The sequence below is a fragment of the Petromyzon marinus genome, chromosome 5, assembly GCF_048934315.1.
Source record: "Petromyzon marinus isolate PM22_M1 ecotype Great Lakes invasive population chromosome 5, UKy_Petmar_22M1.pri1.0, whole genome shotgun sequence".
Classification (NCBI taxonomy): domain Eukaryota; kingdom Metazoa; phylum Chordata; class Hyperoartia; order Petromyzontiformes; family Petromyzontidae; genus Petromyzon; species Petromyzon marinus.
In genome coordinates this window covers 11,334,832-11,352,936 of record NC_133671.1, presented here as the reverse complement: position 1 = coordinate 11,352,936, position 18,105 = coordinate 11,334,832, and the positions used below count along the sequence as shown (strand labels likewise).

Sequence of the window (18,105 nt, the reverse complement as noted above, 5' to 3'; positions counted from 1 at the left end):
AATGCAAACATTCTGACTGCTTGTGTTGTGGTTTTTGCAAACATGATGCCTTGAATAAAGGTGTCAGTTTTTGTGCCAGTTAAAAGGGTAAAACCTATTCCTATGTTCTGGTGTGACTTAGGCAAGTTGCAGTGACAAATAGTTTGTGTACACAGGTTGTGCAGGCTTTTGTTTTCTTGTATTAAAACTGAGTGTTAAGAATAGTTGTACAATTTGGGACATGCAACATATTTTTGGATATATTTGGATTCAGTGAGGTGGGAGAAAATGGGACAATTCCATAAATATAACATGGCTACCTATACTGCCACAGAAGGACAGTTGTCAGCAATTATGGAGTGGGATTCTTAGAGTCTCTGAAAATCAAATACCAAGTTTAAGGAATAAAAGCACTGCAGATTGATTTTCTCAGTTCTAAAATATATTTGTCCCAAAAACAAACCATAGAGATGGAGGAGTATACAAAATGTTGAAAGACATACAAAAAACCACAATGGGAGATTTAATTGTTGGTAATAGGAGTATAGATACGTGTAACTTGTACATTTTTTTTTTATTGTGGAGAGAGAAATTAAAGAACTGCATCTACTCGAGTTTTCAGCCAGCAGAGATTGATGACACTGAAAAGTATTTAGGTTTGGCCTGCAGTCAAGAAATATCTGCGTATGTGGTTGACAACTGTGGCAATTCGCACCATATAAATTTAAAATAAACATTAAAATGTCAAGGGAATACAAAACCAAACATGCAAAATTACATATGAAAACAAAAATGCCAATAGTGTGAGTGTCTCAGTGTGAACTAGGCAAAAGCACACTTAATGATGCAGAATTATGTACGAGATGAGAATATACAAAATATGTACTGTCTTCTAGAAAAGTAAACCTGAGCTGCTGCCTTCCCTTAAAAAAATATGTAGCAACACTGGGTGTCAGAAGGTAGGAGAAATGGCAAACTTCACAGCTGTTTCAGCAGATAGACTCAACTATGAATCAGTCCAAATCCAGGGACACACTTATGTGATCTCAGAACCAAGATGGTGGAATGGAGGCGGATCTAGACACTTCCCATGTTGGGAGAAGGGAGGTCTTGAAATGCTGAGTGAATTAAATAAAAAATATCGATCAGCCCCCATATCCCCCTCTGGATCCACCACTGAGGAGGAATAGGCATAGTTGGTTCCTCCAACCTCAGGCTCGTGACAAGACTGTGGGAATCTTCTAACTCACTATAAATGTGATGAATGAACCGTCCCGAATCCGCAAGCCAGAATATAGGGAAGACGCCTCGCCAAGTGCACCGATTTTTCGGTGCTCACTCCATTAGATAATCGCGCTGTCCCTTGCCCTGTTCATAGCGATGTTTTTAGCAGCCTCTTCACTGAACCCCCACCTGGGCCCTCACACTCACCCCTTGAATGAGGAAAACAACACGACTCTCAATGTGTCCATTGCATAAGACTCAGGTCTCTAGTACTTATTATCCCTGGCAATTAACCTTAGAGCAGTGAACATTATAGGTTCAATCCAAGCTGTAATTGTCACACTTGACAGTTCACAAGTTGGCAACCTTATTCTTTGTTGGGTGCACACCAGATTCTAATCACAAATGCACTGCAAATGTATGAAGTTACCAATTAAACCTCACCATCACCGCTTGGCCAACAGCTCCTGGTGCACCACAGGCATAAAGCAAAGCACACCTCTGAGACAGAACAGGCATAGACTATTCATTATGATCACAAAGTGACATAGTAAATGCACTTACGTACTTACATACAAGCCGGGTAGTAGCCACTGACTGGATTAGTGCTGTATTTTCAACTGAACAAGCTTGGAACTCTGCAGTTAACCATCACAGTCAAAAGTTGCTCAAGGCTATGACCAAACAAAACCCAGTTGTCAACCCACACTGGTGATCAAATACTCAACTGTACTTCACTTCGCTCACACACCTTTAGCCATCTCAACAAAGGTGATTAATCTTGGCAAACCCACAGACTACCCATCAATTACACTTCAATGGTCAGCCACACTCATTACTGACCATTGCTGCCTGACTTTTCAGCCTGCTTTATTATGTTCTTCTAACATATCCTACTCTTCATTTCCATTGGGCATTATCATGTTTGTGTTTTCAGCAAATCTGAGATATACTCTTTGGTTTTATTCGGTAAAGTCACGTAGATAAAATAAGACAAAATAAAATAAAATAATTAAATCACGACGTTTCGGAGGCAACACAAGCTTCCGTCTTCAGGTGGAAAAGTCAACGCAGAATATCTGTGTCAGGAGCACAATTCAGAGACAACCGGGATTATATACAGGTTAAGGGAGGGGGGAAGAGTCAGTAAGGGGGCGTGGATGGGTGGGAGGGCTGGGTTAAGCAGCCTTTTGATAGGCTGTTACGGGTAACAACCACTTCGCACTGCACGGGAGTGGGTAAAAAAATCTGAGATAGTTAATGTTTTTTTCCATTAATATTAACGCCTTAATCCAATCCAGTAAGCCAAGAAAATATCTTCTAATGTTGCGTGAATAACGGGCAAAGAAATTTCACCTAGTCTGATTCCCCTGTTAAATTGTATCTTGGTACTTTCATTATGTAATCTCAGTGTCATAAATCTGTTTGTAATTTATTTAAAAAATTTCTGATTTTTTTTTAATTTATGGCTTGGTTTTTCATGAGCTTAGATGGCTGCATCAATTTCTACTCAGTCGAATGCTTTTTCATAGTTTACAAAGGCCGGACACAGTGGTATTCTACAGCGTTCCCCCGAGCGACACGAAACCTATTCTATAACAGCTTCGTGAGACAATAAATGAGCGATGAAATGAAAAAAAAAAACGTATGTACGGCCTATATACATCACTCCAAATTGTTCACGGAACATCAAATACTTCATCCTGAAGCTTTAAACTTATTAATACTAACTCACAGTCACTTTCCTAATTATTCTGCACCATAATCCCATGTCCCTGAAGCTCTCTTGAAACCCGCTTATGTATCCTATTGAATTCTCTCAGGCTATTATTTGAAAATGTACATAAGCATTGACCCCTTGTCCTGAAATAGGGACAGTTTGCAACACTTATTTAGAATTCCCCACTTCAGACCCACACGCTGCAGCTCTCACTGGCGATTTGCTCGACTATGCCAGCAAATCTCCAGACACAATTCATATTTTCTTCTTTGGTTCTTTCGGTAAAGTCACGTAGAATGAGAATAAAATAATAAATTGATAAAATAATTCATATTGGTCAAGAACTCGTTCTCCACAATCTTACAGCTCGCATTATATGCTCAGATACTTATATGAACCTTAGGGCGGTACCCCCGGGTACCATAGTACCCCAGCTCTCACATAATGTCCGTGATGCAGTCATTTTTAGTCTGTGGTGATGGTCGGTGATGCGGCAATCGACTCATCTCGACGAGCGTTCAGGGTTTCGGCGCAATCGTCCTCACTGTGTTTCGACATCGCGGAGTAACACTGATTTCAGATTGATTGGTACCCCAGTCGCAGAGTTAAGTAAACCTTTGGAAAAAATAGTGTCCCAGAAATAAAATATTTAATTGCCTCAGCCATTTTGTATTATTTTGTACCCCGGGGTACCGCCATAAGGATCATATAGCGTGTCAAACCTATGTGTGTTAACATCCTTCTCACGTCCAATACACTATTACGAATTCGCTTCGGAGCCTACCAATAGGGTCCTGCCAAAACCACTTTTACATATTCACAACCCTTTAAGAAAACCCTCGTTTATTTCCCTGTACTGCACATCACTATTCACGACAGGAAGTAAGAGTTATGTGTATGAATATACATGGTACAGGGAAGGATGTCCTTTGACCGACTTTCATTGTATGTTTTTCTATACGTTGAAAGTCATCCATAACGTGTACACAATGTATAAAGCACGTCACTGCACGCCGTTGGCTAAACCCTTCAGCCAATTCAAGTCGTCTGTTGACACTCCGAGTTGAGGATCCATGATCGTACTGTGGGCAAGCTGTTAGACACATCCAGAATATGCCAGCCAAGCAATCGGATACATGAACAATATGGAGCTTTCCTGTTTCCGGCTGTGAAAGCCTTCACTGGAAAAGATGTACAACTCTGCTGGAAGACAGCGAGCGGTGAACAAACAGTACGAATGAGATTCAAGTATAATCTTGATTTAAAGCCATCTGATAATGATACTTGTGTTGAGCATTTTTTACTTCATTCCACCGATTAGGCCTTAGTACTTTCCGTGCTAGACAGCATATTGAGCAACACAGTTGGATAACGTCGTCCCATAATATTCCAGTGAGCTTTCATTCTTTGTTGATCGTCTGCAGTGATAATGTGATCTAGGTACACTCCAGTAATGACAGCAATCATAGCTACATAAGCTTGGCATGTGTGCACCCTGTCTACATTGTATTGCACCGCGTTCAAGGGCACATGCTTTTGTTATTAACTGATTCATTGGATACATTCACACATATTTCTGTATTAGTTTATTAATGGTCACTACCATATATTTTTAACTATAGACCTTTTTAAAATGTTTTCTCTAGATGAACTACATTTGTTTTGATTTTATCTGGTGTTAAATATCCCTCACAGCTTCAATTTCATCCTAAAATTTTGGGCTTGGGGCTTCTGGTTGCAGCGTAAACGGCGATAGAGATATATATCTCCATGAGACCAATATTTGTAACTTCCCCTAGGGGAGAAACAAGATGAAATTTTCATTGCAGTCATCCTACATTAATGATTCTCCCAGCCGGATGACATGATGTAAATGTACTTTTTCGTATGATTTTCTGTCTCAAGAAAATGTATTTCTTTTGTAATTTAACTATGTAGCTAAATGTGGCAAAAAATATTCGAACAAATTATATTTTTAGGGAGCCAATATGCCACTTATTGCCACCTGACAAATGTCCCTGCATGCGACAACCCTTCACATATAAAAAAAAACTGCAAGATTCAGAAACAAATTATGACAAAACTTGCAACATAGCTTATCATTGTCACTGCTTGGAATCTGGAGAAGTTTGGAATAAGATTGGCAACTGAAATAGTTTGGAAATTATATATTTTGAATGTTAACATTAAACCGCTTATTAATAGAATTAATGCATGTGCCTTGGAACCTTGCTCGTGGAATTATGCTTCTGCACACGCACCTGACATGTGTGGCATGAGAAGTGTTTAGTAGTGCGTGCAGTGCCTTTATTCATCACGAAGGAAACCGTTGCTGACTTGTAACACTTCTAGTTCCTGTGTGCTTGCACGTGTCTTTTTGTGCGCATTCGGAGGATGCCTTGATGGATTGTAGTTTCCAACTTGTTACACTGGTATTAATACAAGCGTCATGAGATTGTGCATCGTTGCACGCTCTTGCATTCTGCGATTGATCAAATGGCACATACTGTCATTAAATCAGAACTGGAGCTGTTTGCAATGTAATAGGTAACATGTTATAAATATATATTGTTCCCCCTACACCACTAATGGTATTAATTCACAGAATGAATCATGATTGGTACAAACCACCCTTGTAATTTGGAGCTCTTACTATTAACACCACATTTTTACTGTAGTATATTGTATGATTCATTGGCCAGCTAATGCACCACTTGGTGTTAGCAATGCCTTGGGGTACATTTCAAAAGTGCTCACCAATGAACCAAGCATAATTTTTTCTCCTGCAATTGTGAACTCACTAAACTGCTCAATGTTTACATGAAACGAGGCATCAGTGCCCAGCAGTGCAATGTTGCAATGACTGTATTTCATAGGTCAGTACATTGAGAACATCAAGCATATTTGTATCTCACGCAGATTCCTTGGCGACCGTGTGCAACAAGTTGTGTTTTGTCTATTTCACTCTGCCAGATACAAATGTTTTCACCTCAAAAGTGTTGATGCCAACATTTTGGTGGGTGTTTCTAACTAACCTTGAACTCCCACGGATTGTCAACATAGATTTATATATGACTCATTTGACTTTGTTTTACAAACAGGTACATGCCAATGTGTTTATTGAGTTTCCCATCTTTACTTCTATACTTTGCCCTGATTCTCACTTTTCAATTGAGCAACTCAGCTACCTTGCACCTGATTATTGTTAACTGAAACATGTTGTGAACACTTCAGCAGTCTCAGTCCTTCATGTTTCACTTCCACACTGCTATAACAACTCAATGACCTCACGTGAAATAGTGCTCACTTACTTGAAGTTACGGTCACCATTCCAATAAATCCCTCTCCACGGGCCACCACGATTGCATGCAAAAACACACAGCACACAAGTCATCTTGTCAGTGTCCACCAACAGTTGATAAGATGAGACATATTTGGTCCCACCCCGTTGTGTTGTCCAGGTGGTGTCCCCGGTGTCCAGTGCGGTTCTTGGAGAAGAAGCGGTGCGAGTGGGTGAAGACAAAGTCACCATAAGCCGCCTGCACGTCATGCTTGTGTCAGGGATCTCTCTGAGCCTGCAGCCCAGCCTATACCAGGCCAACATTGTCAGTGCGTTCACCTACACCCAGCATGTCCTTCATACACCCAAGCAGGTGAGAGCATATAAGCTATCGGAATGTTGTAAGTGGTTTTTCACGTCGGGATGTTGTTGTGGTATAATTGTTAGCACACTCGACTGGCAATCCAGAGGTTGCCAGTTCGTTCTCCCCAGCGCAGCAGTTGGTTAAACTATGGTGCAAGTTTATTCAAGTCCTAAGCCCTTGTCCACCACAGTGAGCAAAGTGCCAGTCCCGTGTGGTGAAGCAAAGTAGTGCAGGCACTCAAACTTATTCTAAGACATCTGACCAGTGTGGGAAAGTAGGCCAAAATACAATCAAATGCAGTGGTTCACAACCTGTGGTTGTTGATAGACAAGGCAATGGGAAGTGGTCCACCGAATTGTTGTAGAGCCGATTTTTTTTTAACAAAACACGGAATATTTGTTTTCGTGCATGGTACTCTGCGAAAATGTTTTGAAGATTTACAGTGGTCCACTATATTCATAATTTACATTAGTCTTCTTAAGTAGAAATCATTCCAATGATATATAGAGAAATTTATTCTTTAAAAGGTTTCAGTTTTGTTGCCAGAAAAAAGGGGAAAACCCTATTCTTATATTTTGGTACTGGCAAAGGAGGTCCCATGATGTAGAACCTTTAATTGTAAATGTCTTTTGAAGGGTGTCATTTAGTATGTAATGTCAGTTCTTGTCTACTTTACATCAGGCTTTATTTCCTTCCTGATATTATTATAGTGGTGTTTTTATAGTAGTGTTATAGCATCGTTGGCTTGGTAAGGTGTGAATGAAGTTCTATATACATACATAACAAAAATAGAAACTGCTTTGGTTGCGGTGTGACAGAAGAAATCAGAATTAGCTCACATTGAGAATCACATTGGCTCGCACATCTATCCCTCTTCACATTTGATTAAGGGATAATTATTGAAATATATGTTTATTTTAGTGGTGCACATCAATGTATCTTTTTTATAACTAAAAAACACAAAAACAAAGCAAATCCAATGGGTACTGCTTCCTCCAAGCACTATAGCTGTAAACCATTGAACAAGTGTGTGGTTCCTTGTGGAGACAGACTTTACCGTTCATCCATATTCTTTCGAAAACCTCAGTCAGCCAATGGCACTTCACCTGGTTACATGGGCACTTAAAGTTACATAAAACATAATGCATTGCCATTATTATATTTCAATAGCGCAGAATTATTTGTTTTTTAATGAGAATCCTAATTGTTTATTTTACTTTCACGAGTAGTTTAAACCTGCTTGAATAGTGTAGTGTGCAATAGCTTTGTTTTGTGCTTTTATTACGGTGATGTAACTCTGTAAGCAGTTAATTACTCACAATTCACCCACATGAAAGTCTCAACATCTTATCTTTTCAAACAAAAGCATGAGCATTTAAAATTGCACACACTATTTCCATTGGGTACAAACATATATTTTATGCCAAACACTGTTTTACAAACGGATCAAATAAACATACAGATATGTATGTAAATGATGTTAAAGTCACCATTTTAAGTTTACAAAAAATTCGAAATGTTTTCGTGAGATTTTAGCTTTCCAACGCTCACTCTCACACTTGCAAAAGTAGTACAGACAATTAAACATTACCCTTTTACTGCAATTTTGCAAGACAAGAGTTAAAATAGCATTTCATCAGCAAAATATTGTTTTTCGTGAGATAATTTTCGAGGTCGGGGCACATCATTTTTGGAAAATACATTTGTTGACAAGAAGCATTTTCGTTTTGTAATGCTTGAAAAAAATGTAATAGGCAACCTATTACCTCCAATTATAGATATATCATCATCAACCATGGTCAATCCACTGTTGGATAAAGGGCTCCCTAAGCCACCAAAATCTCTCATGATCCTGCAATGTAATAATCCCGCTAGTATCAAAAGCTGATTTCATTGCTCCATCTCACGAGTGGACATCCTCTCGGATTATCATAAGGTTAAGCTGCATAACTCTTGCTAACTATATATTAAAAAAATTACAGCAAATACTTTATCTTATTCGTTAATTGTATCCACATTCAGCTACTACATGGATCTTTTAAAATATGATCAATGTAGTAAGGGAAAAAAGTATTTGATCCCCTGCTGATTTTGTACGTTTGCCCACTGACAAAGAAATTATCAGTCTATAATTTTAATGGTAGATTTATTTGAACAGTGAGAGACAGAATAACAACAAAAAAATCCAGATAAACGCATGTCAAAAATGTTATAAATTGATTTGCATTTTAATGAGGGAAATAAGTATTTGACCCCTCTCAATCAGAGAGATTTCTGGCTCCCAGGGGTCTTTTATACAGGTAACGAGCTGAGATTAGGAGCAAACTCTTAAAGGGAGCGCTCCTAATCTCAGCTTGTTACCTGTATAAAAGGCACCTGTCCACAGAAGCAATCAATCAATCAGATTCCAACTCTCCACCATGGCCAAGACCAAAGAGCTCTCCAAGGACGTCAGGGACAAGATTGTAGACCTACACAAGGCTGGAATGGGCTACAAGACCATTGCCAAGCAGCTTGGTGAGAAGGTGACAACAGTTGGTGCGATTGTTCGCAAATGGAAGAAACACAAAAGAACTGTCAATCTCCCTCGGCTTGGGGCTCCATGCAAGATCTCACCTCGTGGACTTGCAATGATCATGAGAACGGTGAGGAATCAGCCCAGAACTACACGGGATGATCTTGTCAATGATCTCAACGCAGCTGGGACCATAGTCACCAAGAAAACAATTGGAAACACACTACGCCGTGAAGGACCGAAATCCTGCAGCGCCCGCAAGGTCCCCTTGCTCAAGAAAGCACATATACATGCCCGTTTGAAGTTTGCCAGTGAACATCTGAATGATTCAGAGGACAACTGGGTGAAAGTGTTGTGGTCAGATGAGACAAAAATGGAGCTCTTTGGCATCAACTCAACTCGTCGTGTTTGGAGGAGGAGGAATGCTGCCTGTGACCCCAAGAACACCATCCCCACCGTCAAACATGGAGGTGGAAACATGCTTTGAGGGTGTTTTTCTGCTAAGGGGACAGGACAACTTCACCGCATCAAAGGGACGATGGACGGGGCCATGTACCGTCAAATCTTGGGTGAGAACCTCCTTCCCTCAGCCAGGGCATTGAAAATGGGTCGTGGATGGGTATTCCGGCATGACAATGACCCAAAACACACGGCCAAGGCAACAAAAGAGTGGCTCAAGAAGAAGTACATTAAGGTCCTGGAGTGGCCTAGCCAGTCTCCAGACCTTAATCCCATAGAAAATCTGTGGAGGGAGCTGAAGGTTCGAGTTGCCAAACGTCAGCCTCGAAACCTTAATGACTTGGAGAAGATCTGCAAAGAGGAGTGGGACAAAATCACTCCTGAGATGTGTGCAAACCTGGTGGCCAACTACAAGAAACGTCTGACCCCTGTGATTGTCAACAAGGGTTTTGCCACCAAGTACTAAGTCATCTTCTTTGGTTCTTTCGGTAAAGTCATGTTTTGCAGAGGGGTCAAATACTCATTTCCCTCATTAAAATGCAAATCAATTTATAACATTTTTGACATGCGTTTTTCTGATTTTTTTGTTGTTATTCTGTCTCTCACTGTTCAAATAAACCTACCATTAAAATTATAGACTGATCATTTCTTTGTCAGTGGGCAAACGTACAAAATCAGCAGGGGATCAAATACTTTTTTCCCTCACTGTAGATGGTCAAGTGGTGACAATGACAGTCGTCGTAATATTCATCCATCATCATCATCATCATTATTGCCCGTCATTATCATATTTATCATTTTTGTCATTAGCAGTTATGTCATTGGCAGCGAGGACCACTGTGCAATGGGGTTGCATCTATTTCTACCCATTCCATAGTCGCAGTGATCTATGCCATCATAATTTTCATCCATCGTAATCATGATAATTATAAGTTATTGATGGCATTGACAGTTACGTTGACCACAAGTGGCATCATCATTATCAGTCTTTGTGTCGACAGCAGTGATGGCAGCAGTGCCTCGTGAGAGTAATGGTCACAGCAATAACGTTTTTCATTCCTCATCATGATTATAATCGTAATCAGATCACAGGGCATATCCACAGGTCATTATGGTTAATAACATTGGCACAACCACGTTTCATCATTGCCTTTTCAAATTTATTTTCCTACTATATCAGGCAGCTGTTGCAAAGTTGGCACTCGACTTCCACGATTCACTGTTAATCTTGCTGCCCATTTCAATGCCTCCCTCAATAAACTAGCACTAAGAATGTGGCTATAATAGTCAGAGTCATCATCATCATCCCCACTGTCGTCTAGTTAATAATCACGTAATTGCTGAAATGATGTTTTTCAAAGTGGAACTTTTAGCAAAACTAGAAGTATTGATTTTTAGTTGGCTGCCCTTTAGCAGCATTGCGGACAGATTATGGCCTTCCTTTGGGAGTGCAATGTATCCTTTAATGACCGGTGAGGAAAAATCCACAGTCATGTATGGATGCACCTGGACACTTAATGTTATTTGCAAAATAGCAGTTGATAACAGAGTAAATGCATGGACAGTAAGAGAGCTACAGTTGAGAATAATTTCACTGTTGCATCATCTTTTTTTTAAAGAATTCTAACCTTCAGAGCTTGTATTCCAATTTAGTTTTTTACATTTTATCACCTTTTAAAGGCAACAATATTTCAAGTGCAGTTTGAAATGTGCAATGGTGATCGTTTTATAAGCTTAATTTAAATATAATATCTAAGGTATTAATTCACATGTGAATGTCTCAAAATCAACTGAAAAAGGAACATCCTGTGATAGTCAAAATAATGTCATGTCTTTATCATAAAAGATGTTGACGTGATATTTATCCTTTCCCAGTGTTTAATATTCAAAGCATGATGGTTTATGTTGTTGACATTAACACACATTGTCTCTACCCTCCATGAGGCAGATGGTAAATTGGCTGTCAGGGCACTGACACTTTAATGGCTGACCTCTAGAAACATGTTACTGAAAACCTTTTCCCTCATAAAACAAAAGCAACAGTTTCGTGAATAACCAATTGAATAAGACATATGTGCCAGCATTCAGTTAGATGAGGCACAGTATAAACTTACTATTGGATTATTATGTTTTACTTTCTTTCAGATTAGTGTGTCAACTCGTTTTTAATTTCAAAACTAGAGTTGTATGTAAGGGATGAGGCTGGATGTCGTAGGTAGAACCACACATTTAGGACACAGGTTTTCACAGCCACTCGTAATCCAAGTGTGGTCTTCCGACTTGGGCCACTGGTGGAGTGTGTAGTCTCTCCAGATTTTGCCTCACACTACTGTAGGAATCTCCAGGATTTCAGGGGTTGAAGATGCCTGCAATAGTGCGTGGTGGTAAAAGTATGATAGAAGGTATGCTTAACACGGCCAAAACTGGAAGACTACACTTGGGTTAGAAGTAGAATTGATGTTACGTCTGGTCTGCTATTGTTGGGCTGACTAACTGGAAATTTTACTCATGTCTTTTAATTCCCAATGTTTACTGAGTATGATTGTAAAGAACCCTCTTGCTCACCATCAGGGAAAGAGCCGGAACAAATTGGAAATGATTTTCACTCTGTTGATGCTTCTATTGGCAAGGTGGCAGGGGGGGGGGGATTAGATCAATTTATTTTATATATTTCCAGGGAGGTAGCCTTTCCAACTGGACTTGTGATGGTTGATTAAGTATTTGCATTGATTGATCGTTTGATTATGGAGATGTAAAAAAACTCACAGAATGCCAAATGTCATATCTTTGCCAACATTAATAGTGTGAGCCTAAAAGGTCGAATATCTGAATCCTTTCCAAGAGTGACATTATCTTCATATTTTTAGTTTAGCATGCGTGCATTCGGTTGCCATCGAAACCATCATTTTATATTAACAAGCTCCACTGGAATGGTTAGATTACTAATATTTACAAAAGAGTACACAGCAAAAGATAATCTAAAAATGTTTAACTAAATAAATATTTCTGTGCATGATAAGCAAGACTATAATAAAGACTATAATGTTATTAAAAACAGAAAAAAGATAATTTTAAGCCCTTTGTCAATCAACTACTGGATGAAGACTTCACACCATGTCAGTTATGGGGTTATTTGAAAATAGATCACCATGCTAATCAGTGTGGTTGGTAAACGGAGAACCCAGAATCAGTTCAGATATTATTCGCCACCACGAGGACTCAAACTCAGGTGGCTATATTCATAGGACACTGCTCACCAACTGTGCCACTACTCCACCTCATATGCAGCATGATGAAATATTATATCCTAAGTCTGGGGAAAACGTTTTGGTTACAGGTGACACTTCAAACTAAAATATTGGCTGTGAATGGAGATAAGCACTGCCATCCACTCAATTGAGCAAGAAGGCACTTTTAATATATAAAAATTAGTTTATAAATGTCAATGCAACACAGAATTAACAAAGTGTGCCATCTGCTACACATTGGATGGTCATTTTTCTCAAGAGTAAACTTCCGAGTGCCAAAGTACTCGTGAATAAACCTTCCAAAATGTGATTAGAAGGCAAAAAATTATATCAACAACCCTTTTTTTTACGTTCGCTGGAATAAGAATTCACTGCGCTAAACTAAGTGGGTTTGCCTTGGAAAAATCTGTCAACAGAAAGCTTTGATATGAAAGAGTTTAGGTAAATGGAATATACACAGGACGGGCAGGAATTACGAATTGTATAACAAGAGGAGGAAATTATAGATCCTTTAATCCCTACGCTCACAAGTATTAACGAATTATGAAGTGGCCTACAGATATGTCATCAACTTATTCAGATGTAAGCTGATTTCTTGGAAGGTTTTAATGCTCGTGACATTTTAAGTCAAACGAATTGAAATAGGTGAAGTACGTCTAGAACAATTGGTTCTGTGTTCAGCCTCCTTGATAAACCCAAACTAACGTGGAGAATTATAAGAAAAATATTTATAAATTTCACAAATGTGGGGCAGCATTCATCGTTTTATCGATTAACAGTTGCTGAAACGTATTTACATTATCTTCAATTAAACATGAAAATGTAATACTTGCAAATGTGCTAGATTTGCATTTCTAAGCATTAAAATATAATTTAATATATATCCACTTGCATTTTAGCCACATTTTGTCTGCTGAGTATGAAAAATGCACACAGAGATGTATATTCAGTCCTGTTAATATATCAGCGAAAAGGGTACATTTATACAAGGATTTTACTGAAGGTAAAAGCGGTGATTAAATAAGTGTTATGAAAAGGATATTGTACCTATTTAAGCTTTTTACAGATTGATGTAAAATGTATTAAAGGTGTATCTGTTACTACACATTATAAACATACAGTACCCTGGCGTCTACAAACTAAGTTGCCTCAGTGGTAGTAGTTACATTGGAGAAACCAAACGACATGTCTCGGACTGCATCCGTGAACACAAAGCAGACCTAAAACACGGTAGAACCAACACCTCGGCCGTGGCAGATCACTGTTATAATTCAGTAGGCTCACATGACATTGACTTCTCCAAGACAGAGGTTCTCTGCAAGCCATCTGGCTATCATGAGAGATTCGTTCATAAGGCTATCCACATATACAAACACAGAGACAATTTCAACCGAGAAAATGGATTCTGGCTTAGCAATCATTGGAAGGATTTGATAAACCTATTCGGGTCTTAAATGATTGTTCACGCTTACGGTGGCTTTCAGAACGCATCCATTATTTTCGTCTCCCCCCTCCTCTTTTCCGAACATAGATGGACTCGTCCATTTGAATAACTGCCAAATCGCTCTCCGTGGTGCTAACGTTAAAAAACCTCCACTTTTTTCAAATTTTCTTGTTGTGGTTTTCACACCTGATGGTGATTGCTTGTGTTGCAGTCGAAACGTCGTGGTAATTTTATTGTTTTATATTTTTATTATTTTATTGTTTCCCTTTTACGTGACTTTACCGAAAGAACCCAGAATATTATTTGTTTAATGAACTTTTTTCCACATTTTAATATGTTATGAAAGAAACATCATAATAATGAATGTTAGTTTTGTCAATTTTGGTCCCATAGTTTAATGGAATTTTTTGGCATGGAAAAATAAAGATATGTTTAAATCCGTTGCTGAGAATAGGCCTCAAGGCCCAACACATCAAGGGGTTCGAAAAAAGCAGCATTATGACATGTGTAATAGATACGATTTGAGGGCTAAAATAACTTAGGATAGAAGGTTGAAAGGAATCTCAAAGTTGAGCAGAGTGGGGAAACACAAACATTTTACTGTAACATACCTCGGCATTATTTACTTTAACATTAAATGTATAACATACATACCTTCGCATAATATACCTTATCATAACATACATTAATGAACTTCTGTCAGAATACAGCTCTTGTCGCAGAGAAGTTAATGTTATTTGTTACGCAGATGATTGCATTGAGCTCAGGCTATTTTACAAGGGACATCCATGGTGTGAGGATCCAAAATCGCACACCATATCTGTGGAGAAAACTCTTCTGACCTGCATTTTTTATTCACAATTATTGCTCATATGATTAATTTAGTGCGTTGTACTCCACCACGCCTATGGTGCTTGCAAGTCATGGGATACATTTGCCATCTAAAAACATGTATGGTGGTGTTGTGTGTGCGGTGGCATGAGCGGTGACTGCAAACACCAATTAAGACAAACAACATCCTTATTTTCTTCCAAATTTTTCTTCATCTTCCCCCATTGTTGTATTCATCTCCATCACCACCTTGATTATCCGACAGCTGTTGCAATCAGCACCCAACCTCTAAGGTCTTATTATACAGTATTCTACCACCTGGGTACAATACATTATTGGATTCCGTTGCAATGTGTTAAAACTTGCACACTAAGCCGTTTTGGCGGTTATGACTGGCTATGATGACAGTAACATTCGACTTTTTTATGATACTAATTTTCATTCAACATTGGATGGCAGAGATAGCAATTGTGGCAGTTACTGGGATGTAACAATGACTGTCATGTCATGATTGTCATGTCATGATTGTCATCAGTCATTCATCATCATAATCATAATTTAACCTTTAATACATTTCAATCATTTAGAGACAAGCCACTTTGTGATTGTGGAAATGCAATACAAACTATTAATGATGTATATTCTTGGTTTTTTCGGTAAAGTCCCTTCTATGTGACTTTACCAAAAGAACCAAGAATATGAATCCCTGCAGTCACGAAAGCTTTAAATCAAAATATTAATGATGTAGTAAACCATTGTACTCTACGCTCATTCATTCGAGGCATACCAAAACGTCATGCTCTTCTGAAGCCCTCTCGTGACTGCAAAACCTCAACATTGGCATTTAGCTCCTGAACGTATTCACAAATGCTATAATAGAATCGTCATGAACGTTATTATCAATGGACAATCATACACAGTAGGATGAATGTAGTTGCTTATTTTCCATTGAAATTGACAACATACAAAGAGGGTACGAATACTAGGAGAGAGTCATCATCCATTAGTGGCCCCTTTTCCACAAAATCTCAGATGATTGGAAGAATTGCGGATTGGCAGATAGATAATCAAGTCATAATCACAGAAAATAGGAATGATGCACTATTTGTGTTCTATTGCGATGGTACATGTACTTGATATTTGTTTTAAATTGTCATGCTTTATAATTATATTAAGAAATATTTTTCCAGTGGTTACTTCATTGTTTTAATGACGATGTCATCTGCAAATTGGATATATGTATATGTGCTATGAAGGAGGGCCATTACCCCAAACGCCACCTATTTTATACTTTTCCTTTTAAGGCCACAGTGTTGTAATTGTACATATCAGTGACTGTATGTTTGACTTTTTGACCAGAAGAGTGCTTGAGGCATCATTACGTGATTGAGATATTGTTATTAAGTTTCAACAGTTGCTACCGCTAATTTAATGTCCACAATTACTCAATCCATTACCTGCAATAATGTCATCAATATTTTTTAAACCATGGCATTTTGAAGGCTAAAATCAAGAAAGCAAATGCTATATACTTTTTAGCCATCATTCTGATGTATTAATTGAAATGCAACATAAGTTGATGTAGTGCTGACCGTCATTATATTTGTCGTTATAGAGCTTAAAGTTTTTACGTGTGTAACTTTTTTGCATAGTTTGCGACTGGCTCCATCAACTTGTTAAATCAAATGTATGTGTACGCATCACCAGAATGCGTAAACAAATCTCTCTGGTTAAAATACATTCCCAACCTTCGTGTTTAGCTCCTTTGAATGTAAATTATGCATCCGCAGTACCATTTCTCCCACTTTATATTTTTGCAATATGCAATCGTACGCCTGTAAATGCACACAGTTCAGCCTCCAAAACACCTCGTGCATGTTTCAGGATGCACAGATAAATGCATATACATTATATATAACTGAATTGTTGTCAAGGCTATTTGTAAGGGCTTATAATAATTGAATAGAATTACGTGGCATAAAAAGCAGCACGAGTTGCTGCAAATTGTCGTTATTACTGGTACAATTTCAACCAGGGATATACTGTGTTTTTTAAAGATGGAATTCAACAATGCTCATGAAACATGAGGGTATGATGTATTGAATTAATTGTGTTAGTTTATGAAACGCCTCAAATTGACTTGTAAATTACATTAAAATTACTTCCCAGTCAATACAGTATCTAATACGCTTATATACCCATGCATATTGTGCAGAATAATTGACTGACCACGTTAATGCTGCAGTACACTGAATATAATGCTGTGTACACTTTTGAAAGCTACCCAGCGCATTTGAGTTAGTGACGTCAAAAGAGGTAACTAAAAACAATATGAAATCAATATTGGCTTAGAACATGAGCCAAATGTTCTTCGTGGGTTTTCATTCTCAATGGTCAATAATTGGTGTTTGTAAGTAGAAGTCAATGCAGGTAATACCAACATTAACACAGAAGCCCGTCGAAAAGATAACACGTGAAGAATGGGTGTTATATAATCTATGAAATGAAGTATTGGTTTCCCGCATGGCTTTCATTTTTGTCATCAGCGTTGCTGGTCCATGTGCTTTGCTTATTTGATTTGCCTACATCCTCATTTATGTCTGTAATTACCTTCAGAGAGCAATTAGTCAGTGTAAATACATGTCTCGTAGTTTGTATTATCACGTAAAATTAAGATATACTTTTAAGGTGGGAAAGCCAACTTGCTTGAAAGATGTAGGTCTAAAAAAATGTGCAAAAAAGTTGAGCCTGTGATGATGAAATATATTAGTAGCATTGCTTTTTTATTTATATAGAACTTGCTTTACTTCCCGGATTCTTGTCTTAGATTAATACACGGCCTACGCGGAGGGTGGGGGGATGCTTGACGTCAGCAGGCACACTGCGTGACACTGCTGCATGCGGGTGACATCACAGATGTGACGTCACCGCTCACTTGTGCAATATATTATATCCATTACTCCCCCCCCCCAATTAAAAAAGTATATTTTATACTTTTTACATTGTGTACAGTACCGAAGTTAGCCACATGGCAAATTAAA

General features: G+C 38.5%; 1 protein-coding gene across 5 annotated transcripts in view; it reads left to right on the top strand.

Moving 5' to 3' along the window:
• The window catches only part of LOC116939054 (transmembrane protein 132E-like), a 456,039-nt gene that overhangs the window by 434,069 nt on the left and 3,865 nt on the right, over positions 1-18,105 (top strand). For all 5 annotated transcript variants that reach the window (XM_076061554.1, XM_076061566.1, XM_032946937.2 and 2 more), the window contains one exon: positions 6,385-6,576. In XM_076061554.1, coding sequence (XP_075917669.1) covers positions 6,385-6,576 — 192 coding nt within the window. The remainder of the gene's footprint in view (positions 1-6,384; positions 6,577-18,105) is intronic.